Source organism: Lonchura striata, chromosome 5, assembly GCF_046129695.1.
Source record: "Lonchura striata isolate bLonStr1 chromosome 5, bLonStr1.mat, whole genome shotgun sequence".
In the NCBI taxonomy this organism is placed as follows: domain Eukaryota; kingdom Metazoa; phylum Chordata; class Aves; order Passeriformes; family Estrildidae; genus Lonchura; species Lonchura striata.
In genome coordinates, this window is record NC_134607.1 from 8,584,294 (window position 1) to 8,596,455 (window position 12,162).

At 36.4% G+C, this 12,162-nt stretch overlaps 1 protein-coding gene across 1 annotated transcript in view; it reads right to left on the bottom strand.

Annotated features, from left to right (window-relative positions):
- PIK3C2G (phosphatidylinositol-4-phosphate 3-kinase catalytic subunit type 2 gamma) overlaps positions 1-12,162 on the bottom strand; it is a 196,655-nt gene that overhangs the window by 70,467 nt on the left and 114,026 nt on the right. Inside the window, exons 21-24 of the mRNA XM_021535187.3 lie at positions 8,792-8,884; positions 6,532-6,661; positions 3,999-4,135; positions 1,673-1,842 (exon numbers count right to left, since the gene is read on the bottom strand). Coding sequence (XP_021390862.3) covers positions 1,673-1,842; positions 3,999-4,135; positions 6,532-6,661; positions 8,792-8,884 — 530 coding nt within the window. The remainder of the gene's footprint in view (positions 1-1,672; positions 1,843-3,998; positions 4,136-6,531; positions 6,662-8,791; positions 8,885-12,162) is intronic.

Sequence of the window (12,162 nt, forward strand, 5' to 3'; positions counted from 1 at the left end):
TGCCTTGTGGGAATGAGTAGATACAACTAGCACTGAATGCTTCAAATTTTGAGAGAACCTGAAGTTTGTGACCTGTACAAATGTGATATCCCCATGTTACAAGTGATATGTTACATTTCATGAAGGTGCATGCAACTAATAAGAACAATAGTCATTAATACTGCATCACTAAAACATTAATACTGTATCTGCTCAGTTTCTTCTGGGCTTGAGGAAAACAATGATTATCCCATGGTGTTTGCAACCTGCTCTTAGATGGCAGACCCAATTTTCCTGAGGAATCATGAGGGCATTCCATGAATGGGATTTTATTCTGTAGTTTAAAAGCAACATGCTGCACTGAGAAATGGGAAAAGAGGCTGATATTTGTGGAAGTAACTATATTTTAAGTTGTCATAGATTTAATAAGAAGGTGTAGCATTTCTGAGCTGTAAAACTATTGCTATTACATCATTTAAATTTGGTTGCTGTGCCCCCCCTCCTGTTGTTCACTCAACTAGGTAATTTTTATTTCTTTAAAATTACTACTCAAGGAAAGTCCTGCTATGTTCCAACAGGAGTTTTGCTGTAGAGAAGGATGCACTCCTTGACAAGGAGTGTGCATGAGTATGTTTTTTTTACTCTTATTTATTCTTTCCACAGCAAATAAGGAGGATTAAGGGTGCATATCTTGAATGATGGATGATAATTCTAAGCACTGCAACTAAATCTTTTGACCGCCTGACTTAGAAGTACTTATTATCCTCATCAGCTTCCCTCATATCAATACTGCCATGCTGTTATGTCTGTCTAACACACTGAGATAGTCTGGAGCAGGCAAAGTCCAGCTTAGCCAAAAAAAAAAAAAAAAAAAAAAAAAAAAAGGTAACAAAATTATCTCAAACTTAATTTTGATACTTATTCTGAAATTTTCAGAGAACATGGATGAAAGACATACAGACACTACTCATCTTGTCACTAAAAGGGATCATTCATCCATGCTATAACATCTCCTTTGTGTTTTGGACATACTGGCATTATCTTATCCTTATTCCATTTCAATTCATTCCTTCATAAAATGTTCACATTAGGAACTTGGATATATGATCACACTGTCTGATTTATACTTAGCATGATATCACACCTACGAAGGCAATCAGATATTTGCAAAACAACCCCTGGGCTCAGTGTGGTTTGATGTGGAACTTCAATAAATAATGAGAAAGTTTGCAGATTTACCCACGGAGGCATAATTTAATTATTCTCCATGTCCATTTGGAAAATTTGGTTCCTTCTCTGAATATGGGAAGAAAGTTGTCAATTAGACAGATATATGGATTTGGATCCATTTTAGGAACCCTCCTCTGTTGGAAAAAAAATGAAATGGACATCAGAATTCTTCTAGTCTGGTCACTACTCAACTACATAATTCAAATTCCTGACCAAGCAAGGAATTACATTTTTCATTTACACTGAAAAGCAATCTCCAACATATTTTAATCCTTTTCCAGTCATTGCTACACTTTTTAGAAGTCTCAAGAAACAACAAAAACATGTTGTTTTGGAAAATACAGGAAGAAAGCAAAAAGAAAGCATAATCTTGTTTGCATTTTTTTTTTTATGGGAGTTGATAAGGTTGTGAAATTTCAGACCACTGCTTTAAAGTTTGCTGCATGTTACAATAGATACAAACCTTCTTATGCTTCCAAACATCTGTGCATGACCCAAAAATCTTCCAAAATCTATGTGGAACATGTGTCCAGCTTTTGTCAGCATTATGTTGTCACTGTGTCGATCACAGACTCCCAGGATGAAGGTAACAACACACCAACCAGCACAGGAATAAAAGAAATTCCTTATGGCCTAGAGAGTAAAACAAAAGCTCTTATTTTATATGAAATAGCCAGATATATTTGTGATAAAGAATGAAAATGGTTTTTAAAAACAATAAAATAATTGATTAATATAAAAAATAAAATATTTTTAATGTTATTTTACAAATGCTATGTTTGCTGGTAACCTGGTAAACCTGTTTAACCTATTAAAGTTTTACCAGTCAAGTTTGAAAAGAGATTCATGAGACAGGTCTGACTAGGAATAGTATAGGGATGGCACACAAACATCTCAAAGTTACAGCACAAGAACAATTGTACTAATGAGGTTTTCACCTTGTGTTCCAAAGACACCTGGAAGTCTACAGAAAACTTTAAGGCAAAAGGTGCTTAGATAAAAAAAAACTTCTTGGCAGGAAGTTGATATTTTCTGTTAAGTGTTCTGCAGGCATATTGCAAAAACAACTCTTGGGAAATTATTTGCAAATGCACAAATTTAACCATTTGCTTTGCAAAGGGTGCAGGTTGTTCTATACCCACTGCACTATTTTGTACCCACATGGACTTTTTTTTTTCCTCCAGAACTCAGTTCATGTCACATGAATGTAAATCACAATGTATACAATGTAATATAGAAACCCAAACCCGGTTATTTTAATTACCTGGATCTTAATGTTTTTTGGACAAAACCTACATTAGCCAAGGCTAATTTAGGCTTTCAGGAATTCCCTGTAGATGCAAGATGCCATCTGCAATAGCAAAACTTAGGCCACAGCTCAAGAGTTGGCTGAATTTTATGTCTAACTGTGCTACTTACTCACTTTGATGACCTTGGATAAAACACTTTTGCTTTCTGTGATTTTGTTCACCCAACTGTAAAATGAGGATATTAAAGCTTGTTCTGCACCAGTTTTCTTAGCACCTTGGATCCAGTACTGTATGAGTAAAAAATTATGAAGGACTAAAGAAGAGAAAAATTCATTCACTAGCAAGCACAAAGGGAATGCATAGAAGTAACTTCATGCATTTCCTATGTAATCAGATCTGACTGCATTTTATATACTTAAAAAATTGGAAGAAATTGGGTAGGAATTTGTTTTAGAATATTCCACATGAATGGTATTGTTTACAAACAGCAGCAGCAGCAGCAAGAAATCAAATGTTCACTCAATAACTAGCAGTGCCTCACTTTTGAATTGAAATGTCTACACTTCGACCATAAAACTGTAAACACACAAACTTGTAAAAAAAACCCCATTCTACACAGATTGCTCTTGTTTAATAGAATAAAATTATATATGAGGAATTCAAGTGCTTGTAGCCAAAATGTGGATGAGAAAATGCCTATGGAATAATTACAAAATTACTAAACTTTACCAAACATATTTATAATACACATCTACTAACAAACTCTATAAAAGCACTTCATTCTCAGAGTGCTAAATACTCAAAGCACTCCTTTAAACTTAAAATTATGGCCCCTAATTTATCATTTGCATGGAAAAAGGATTATAAAAATTGTCCTAGAAACACAAAAATTGAAATTTTTTTCAGGGGCCTCTAAACATGCTCACCCAACAAGGAAATGATAAAAAGGAACTGATAGAAAATTTTCCTTGGAAAACCTTTGCTTCTATAAATAAAATTTACAATTTTTTTGGCTCATGCAGAACATCTAGTTTCATAAAACCAGATGCCTACCATGAGATCCCATGAGAAAAAGTGATATGAAAAGCATGAGCTTCTGTATTTCAACTGTGACTGGGTGGTTTTGATCAAACAGCTTTCTGCAACGCTAGGTATTGGCCTGGTCATTCCCAAATACAGGAAATGTGCCAGGACTTTATATGGTTTATATAAAATAGAGAATTTAAAGAGTTGACCTAAAAAATAAAATTTTTTCCTGTGTTCAAGACAATTTCTATTTCAATTTCTCTTCACTTTGCAACTAAATTTCAAAATATCTTTGTGACACACGTTTATAGAAAATGTAATAGCATGCACCTGATAAAAAGCAATAATTCCTTAGCTAGAGAGTGGCATTTAAGTGGATTCCCTGGTTTCTCTGCATGAGACTTGTCTCATGTCTGAGACACTCATTTTTTGCTGCCTGCTGCAATTTGGTTCATTTTTTTCTTCCCCCATGGCATAGCATGAAATGTGTAATAAGCTTCATTATGATGTTACCTCTTGGTAACTTGATTCCAGAGGATGGTGATGGTGAAACCATTTTTTAATTGTGTTTTCTTTCAGTGGTCCTATCAGCCCAGACTCCCTGTGGATCTTCGCTAGTGTGGTAGCATCTGGCACCATCTGTACCAGCCCTAATCAGATGGAAAAGAGTTTGCATGAAAAATCCTCAACTTTAAAAACACAGAGAGACAATGCATAGTGCCTGTAGTTTGATCATTCCATGCAGAAAAAAAAAACCCTAAGGTTTTTTTGAAGTTAAAAGATAAGAATAAACAAATAAAATAAATAAATAAGTTAACAATAAACAATAAATAAGCTTTATAAATCAAAATAAATAAAAAAAGTTAAAATAAATAAATGAAAATAAGTTAAAAACTAAAAATAAATAAATAAATAAAATCATAAGTTAAAAGCTTAAAAATAATGAATGCAGCACAAAATATAGAACAATATTATTTTACTCTTGCTCTTTGGAAATTAGAAATAAAGGGCACTGAGTGGAAAGGGGCAGTTCTGTGAAGGAGAAATAAAATCATCAATAACAATATTATGGATATAGCTGCCTCAAAGTACCAACAGGGTGAGCAGTTTAGCAAGATTCAAAGTGGGTAGAATATGCACAAAACTAAAAAAAATTAATAAGTAGGATCTCATATTTATGAATTTATATAAATGTTATATTCATTGTATAATATTTATAACATACCTAGTATATGTATTCTTATAGTATAGATAAGATTATATATTTTATATTATATAATATTATGTATTTTAAATATGTAATATATAATATATTATATTATATACTTTATATAATATATATTATATAAAATATAAACTATATATTATATATCAAAATATACATAAAACATATATAATACATATAAATATATATATACACACACATATATATATATATATTTATATATTTATATACACTGTTTAATGTGTATTTATTGTCCAGAAAGGTGCAGAAATTATTCTGGACTATGTGATAGTGATCACAGCATGGAGAAATGGTACTGGGTAGTTCAGAAATTCAGTGGTACTGATCCAGTATGTCACAAACTGGGACTCTGAGGTGCAGAGAGAAGCCAAGCATTTTGCCATGCTGCACTTGAATCCTCTGTCTCTACTGTGTGCACTTAATTCCTTTTTTTGTTCCTGAGACCTGCCTTTTTATCCTTCTGTTCCTGTCCCCACGTGTGGTGCTCTGGCTTGTCATGCTGCTATTCTGCAGTACAGGAGGGCTTTCTCTAAGAATTTGACTTGCTGACAAGCTCCTGTGCTTCACCATGCCTGGGAAGTGGAATTCTATCAATTGTTTATTCAGTTTTCACTGAGTTTCAGTGAAAAAGGATTTCTGTGTTTGCACGACCATGAAATTACCATTTCCCTTGCCCCTCGTGTGGGAAAGGCGGCCATGGAGGAAATCATTAGCCTAGAACTTGGAAAAACTGTGTAAAACCTCCCTAAGCACGTGTCCTGTGTGACCACAGGCATGTCACTTGTCCTTTATCCTTAATTATTAACTGTAAATCCATTATCTTAACGCTGATGTAAACTGGTAAGGAAAGACATCTGGAAAAACTGTGAGACACTGTGGGGTTTTTGCTGCCATGATGCCGGAAGGAAGAGACTGTCAGGGAGTGAATATTATTTGCAGATGATCCCTGTATCTCTCTTGGCAAACATCAAATTAAGCACTAGTATACAGAAGAGTCTGTATATAATGTCATGTCCAGAAATAGTATTCTTGTATTATCTGCCTTTGAAGCAGAAGCTTTCAAGTTTTGATTCCCATCCCACAAAGAAGGGAGGAGATTTTTCCAGGTCACCACCACCACCACATGCCTTGTGCCTGAACTCATCTATACTTTTATTTCCTTTAAATCATTCCTCCTCTCTCATGTTCACTTCGTGGCTCAGAAAGCAATGATTTTCTTTTAATTTTTCTATTTTAATAGCTTTTGTGCAGCAGGTAATCTGGATGCATCAGCCTTCTATTTGAGCTAGGATTATTTCCAGTAGAAGATTTGGTCAGGGAAATATAGGCAGCTTACTGCTGTCAGCAGATTTCTACAGCAAGCAATTCGTATCCCTGCTACAGCTCTGCTACAACAACCATAAAAGAGAGAAATTGAGCTTTCAGATGAGTCAGGCCTGCCCTAAGCAACATAAATCACAAGAATAATATTTCAAAATCAACAGCACAAAGCTGTAATCACTTGTCTGCAGGTATTTTGTGTAGCCACATGCATCTAGGCTCATTTAAGCATCTATGTAGGACTACACTGGATTAAAACTTCAGTAGCTATGGCAAATTTTCTCCAAAGCCCTCTTTTTGATATGTGAATTTAAGAATGTTTTGCTGGCTGACAATGTTGAGGCTTTTGGAAAATTCTAGCCTAAGTTGTTACAAAATCTAATGAGTTCTGGAGAGGCAGAATAAATGAATTTTATATACCACTGTTTACATGAAATATGAATAATGTAATATAGGTTCCTTTTGTGATTTAAGACTGACCTTGTCCTTTCCCTGTAGATAAACACCTGTAAATGATCATTTGCATATCTAGTCCCTCTTGGAGCCAAATCCTGTCCATCAGGCGAATAATTTGCAGAACCAACATATCTTGACGTAGATCATCACCTATCTGTGAAAAATGGACATGAAATTCAGTTTTCTTCCTCAATACCATACAGAAATAATGCTCTATTTAACTGAGACATTTTTGCCCACCAAAGAAGCTACATTCATTTCAGTAACTCTTGTCTTGTTTTCCTTCAAAGTTCCCACTCACCTCTCTGTGTCAGGAGAAGACAGAGTAGATGGCACACAGAGACAGTTCTGGCAGCCACTGAGATGCTAACAAATGATCCCTGCTTAACTCTGGCCTTTCTACTTATTATTCCTAGGTAATTATTGGAGTTTGAAAATTTAATCTGGAGGTAGGATCCTAATTTAGTTACATTTTAAAGTCTACTTAATGCTAGATCCCCCCGCACAAATGACACTGTTTGTCTCACATTAAGCCTCACAACTTGGTATTTGCAAGGGAATTTTATCACTAATTTACATTTTATCCATCATGTGATTCATATTCAGTTCCAAGCAGTGATGCAGTGATGACCCCTCTCCCCATGGAGTTAGTCAAACAATAATCTCAGTGAAATGGGGCTTTAATTGTAGCCACAAGAATTAATGAAGAGATTATTTTCAACCACGGCCGAATAAATGGCCTGCAAAAACAACAGCCTTGATTTTTTTGTTTCCCCCCATCCCCTTTTACTGGTATTTTAAGTGCTTTATTTTTCATTACAGTCTTTTTACACAAGAATTCCAATCTATAGACATTTACTGCCAGGAAATAAGTACTTGAGGATCATAAACTCATCTTAAAAAGACTAAATATCTGAATCTATTATTCTCTCATTGAAAGGTAATCTTGACTCCAATTAATTCTTCTTAGTATCTAAAAATGTAAAAATATCTTATTCTTTCCACTTATCTTCCCTCACATATACAGTGGGGAGACAATTTAGTAAGATACCCTTATCATTTATTGTGCTTATCATTTATGTATGACTTATCTGTCATGAATAAGCAATGGAACTATAATACAAGTTAAAGGTATTTTAACACAATGTTTTGTTGACAGGAGAAGGTGACAGCAGCTAAAATACTTCTACAGCAAATGGACAATGAATTGCTTGCTAAACATGACTAGGTAGGAAAAAATTGTTTGAGTAGAACCAATGCAATTGTTTAAAAGCCCCATGAGCAGGTGTCTGCTCAAGTAGTAGAAATCTGCTACTAAATATTGATTCTCAGATGAAACAGCATATGAACCAGGTTTCTAAATGTTCAGAAAAATTTAAAATTGCTAATTTCTCCCCTTAGCAGGCCTGGAAGGCTTACTTCTACTTCTGAGAATCACAGCTGCTCTAAAGAGCAAGTTAATTAAAGACAGCATAGAATCTGGTTTTTGGGGATTCTTTTTTTTTTTTTTTTTAATTTATATAATTTTTTTAGGTTTCTCATTTGGAAAATGATTCTGCAAAATAGCTAAGAATTATGCCATTAGGAAGCAACAGCTTTGTATCTATCAGCCATTTGATGAACTTGTGTTCTTCTCTAAAACCAATACCCACTTTTAGGGAAGATATTTGCTCTTTTGAAACAGAACTAACTTAAAAACTGTCTTTTGTGGATGGACTGTTCTGAACTCTGAAGCTGTTCTAGGTGACAACTGCAAAATAAAGCAGAGTTTATTTTGAGCCAGTTCCTCCAAGTAACTGCAGTGAGACAGAGCTCCTCTGCTGTCTCCTCCAGCTCCACCTTCCTCAGCCCATTCCCCCACGCTGCCTGATATGGCAGAATTAGGTTCGTGTGGCAAGTGGAGCCTCTAACACTCCAGTATTTTGATTTTTTTTGAGAAATATGGACGACGCTGAGGGTTCAATTGCTCTGATCTATCTCTTCTCTGAGACCTGGCCTCTTTAATAAGCTAGGTTTAAAATATGAACTTTCTATTCTAGTCTGGTAGTCTTCACTAAGGGAAAAAACTGCCATAATTTGACTCTCTGTTGATCAAAAAGGTGACACTTCAGTGTGTTGCCTCAACATGTTTCAATAAGAGTTCTAGTGTCAAAAATAATAGGGATAAACAAGGAGCAGAGCTACATCAACGATTTTCAGACTCAAGGTTGAAAACATAAATTAAGTGAATTTTAAATGATCATTTTCCATACCAAAAGACCTGAGGATTAGAGGAAGAACATACCTTAAAAATAACATTGATGTTTCCACTTGGAGCATTCGCATTGATGAAAGAGATTTTTAATGGAAAGGCATTGGATGTGAAATAAGAACATGACTGCAGGGGAAAGAAAGTGAGACAGAAGAACAACAGTGTCACATACACAAAACACCAGGCCAATACAATACATCCGAAAAAAGATTAGAGCTTTAAACACTTCTCAGTAGCAGAGGCAGCAAAAATAAATAATTATTGGTATTATTGACTGTTTCATTGGGTCTGAAAAACAAGAAATTTCTTGTCCCCAGACAACCTGCTTCACTTAAACATCAGATCATATGAACAGGTAATATTTTATGCACTAATTGTTTTTTATTTTCACCCAGGCCTATCAACAGTAATATTTGCCTGGAACTGGGTGGATGAATTATATAAGAGTGATCTAATGAGTTTTAAAGCATTGAAAAGCCTTTGGTCTCATTGTTTTCTGAAAAAAGAAGAAAAATCCAGCCATGCCCAATCAGACATGGAAGCAAAGAACCTGCCAGTTTCTTTGATTACCTCACTCTGGCTGAGGATACAGGAAATTTTGAAAATCATGCTCTATTTTATGTGGAATTTATCTTAATTAAGCACAAACTACAAACTCTGGCTTTCATGCTCTACAGCTCCTTCCACCTGAAGATCTCAAAGGGCTTCAAAAAGCGTTAATGAGCCAAGCACTGCAATCCTGTGAGAGTTTAGGGTGGAATTGCTACCCTCATTAAAAACATTCAAAGAAAGGTGGTGGGGAAGCCCCTCACAACCAGCTAGAGACAATAGTGAATTAATGGCCTGTTTCTGGAAATAATGAGCACCCCACAAGAGCTGCTGCTGTCCTTACAGGGTGCAGTGTAAGGGAGGCTCATTTCAGCTCCACCAGACACAGCTGTCTGCTGCTTTTCATCTGAACATCTCCAAGCATGGCACGAGCATACAAATAATGCCTCAGCCACAGCAGACCTCTGGGATGGGCCAGAGCCATTATCAGCAATGAGGTCCTGACCCCCACCATTGAAATGATTCCATTTCAATCAGAATTTTGCCAATTGAAATGTCTCAGTGAGTGCTTGAAAGGTTCCTGTGGGATGATGCGACTCTGATAGAGCTGGGAGCGGGGCTTGCTACTGGTAGAATCAATAGATGACACCAAAATGAATTAAATTTAGGTAATTATAAGCACTTAAAAGTTCTAATTTGCATGATTATACTGACATACAGTCCAATCAAGAAATGACATATATTTATAGAAAGATAATGGTCTATAATGATAGAAGAAAAATGAAAAAAAACCAATCCCAAAAAGCAACAGCAACAAAAAAATCCTCTTCAGATTTTATGTTTGTACCTGTCCAGCCAAGCTGGTGCAGTAGAAATAGCATGACTTTATGGTGAGATACCTTACCATTATTCATTATTTTCCAAAGCCTGAAAGCAGGGAGAAGCAGCAGGCTTCAAATCCTCCTGACTTGTATCACATAAAATTCTCCCAAGCCTGTGGGGTGCTGGAACACTTCAGTTCTCAGCCAGATCAAGGCTGAATAGCTATTACTTGGAGAAATACAGGTCAGAGGCAATTGAAGGGATCAGCATCTCTTAGAATCAAATCTACTATGGATAATGAGCCAGAGAACAAAAATAGAGCACAAATTGCTGTAATTAGGCAGTTATAACTGGTAATATATATGGCTGTTCAGGTTTTTCTTTTTCTTCATGCTGGATACATTTTCCTTTCCCAGAGATGAATTAGCTTGCTTCTGGCATTATGTTGTTTATGAAAATATTTCTGAACAATGAATACCTGAATCTTAGTACTACAGTCAAAGTCAAGTAACACTGAAAAGTATTGCTATTTCCTTTATCCTTAAGACATTTTTAATAGGGGTCGTAGATACAGATAAGCTAGTGTGAATATTTAACATTTTAGCAATTCTCAGTCAGCTCAGCAAACAGACAGCTGGCTCCAGACTTTTTCCTGCTCCCATACCTGACACGGGAGAGTCTTGGATGGGAAAAACACCAAGGGCTGCTGTGGCAGACACACTCTCCTCTCTTTCAGGATTTTTCATAGAGGAGCACAGAGGAAAGAAAGAGAAAACAATTTCTATTTCTGCTCCTTTTTTTTTTCCACGAGGAATGTGTTTGGAGAATTGTTTACCTGGGGTGATTTCTTGATTGGATTCTGGTGAGGATTGTTTGAGCCTGATGGCCAATCCAACCCACCTGGGGCTGGACTCTCCAGAGAGGCTTACAAATTGTGAGTTAGATATGGTAGTTAGAACATGTAGGTTTGTAGTTTTAGTATCTCCTTTGAATAGTATATTAATGTATTATAATATAGTTATAATAAAGAAATCATGCAGCCTTCTGAACTAAAGTCAGACATCATCATTTCTTCCCACTGGGCTCACCTGCATTTACAATAGGCTACCTGCTGGGAGCCAGGTCCCAGCTCCAGGTGTCCTTGCCAATGCCAACACCAGGGCAGGGCAGCTGAGCTGGGAATGGGCAGCTCAGAGTTGAAGTCTCTGGCTGCTGTGACACACATGCAGCAGCCACCACACCCATCCTGTCATCTCTGCCTCAGGCTAAGGTTTGAAGGAGATTAGGCTGGTTGTGAATCGACCAGATTATTTATTCTCTGTGGAAACCCAGGGCACCTGGAATATATAATGAATATATTCTGTCTGCTCTGGGGTGTCTTGACCCCCAGGGGTGCACTGATTTTGACCCTCATTCATGGAGAAAACTTCCAAAGCCTCAAGGTAAACTAGAAACCACAAAAGTGTGAAATAGATTGTAGAGAGTAATTTATTATGTCACAAGGGTGAGAAATTTAGGTTTTGGGATTTTTAGGATGTTATAGATGGGTTCAAGATGGAGGATATAGGGTGTTGTCTCAATTTCATTTTACTTCCTTCTTCTTCCTTCATCTTCTTGGGGTTAGGTGATATCGAGTAATTGGGTAGAAAAATCTGCATTGTGGGTCTTTAGGGGTCAGTTAATGGGTAAGAAAGGAAAATAATTTAGGTGTCACTTCTTAATTGGGTAGTTTAGTTTTTGATTAGTCTTAAAAGGCCTTGTAACAAGAGATTTTAAGCCATTTTTGTGCTGTTTATCCTGCATGTAGAGTCTGGTGCAGACAGTGTGCTGAAGTTTTGACAAGATAACAATAAAAAAGAAGCTGAATACCGAAAAAGTCCAATGTGTCTCTCGTTCCTGACACAGACCTGCTCCAGGAGGGTCTCCCCTGCCAGGGGAGCCCCCAGGGAGCTGCCCAGCTTGGGGCCTGCCAACTCATAATTCTCCACATCACTACGATCATGTCCTGATCAGATCATCTCAATGAAGGATTT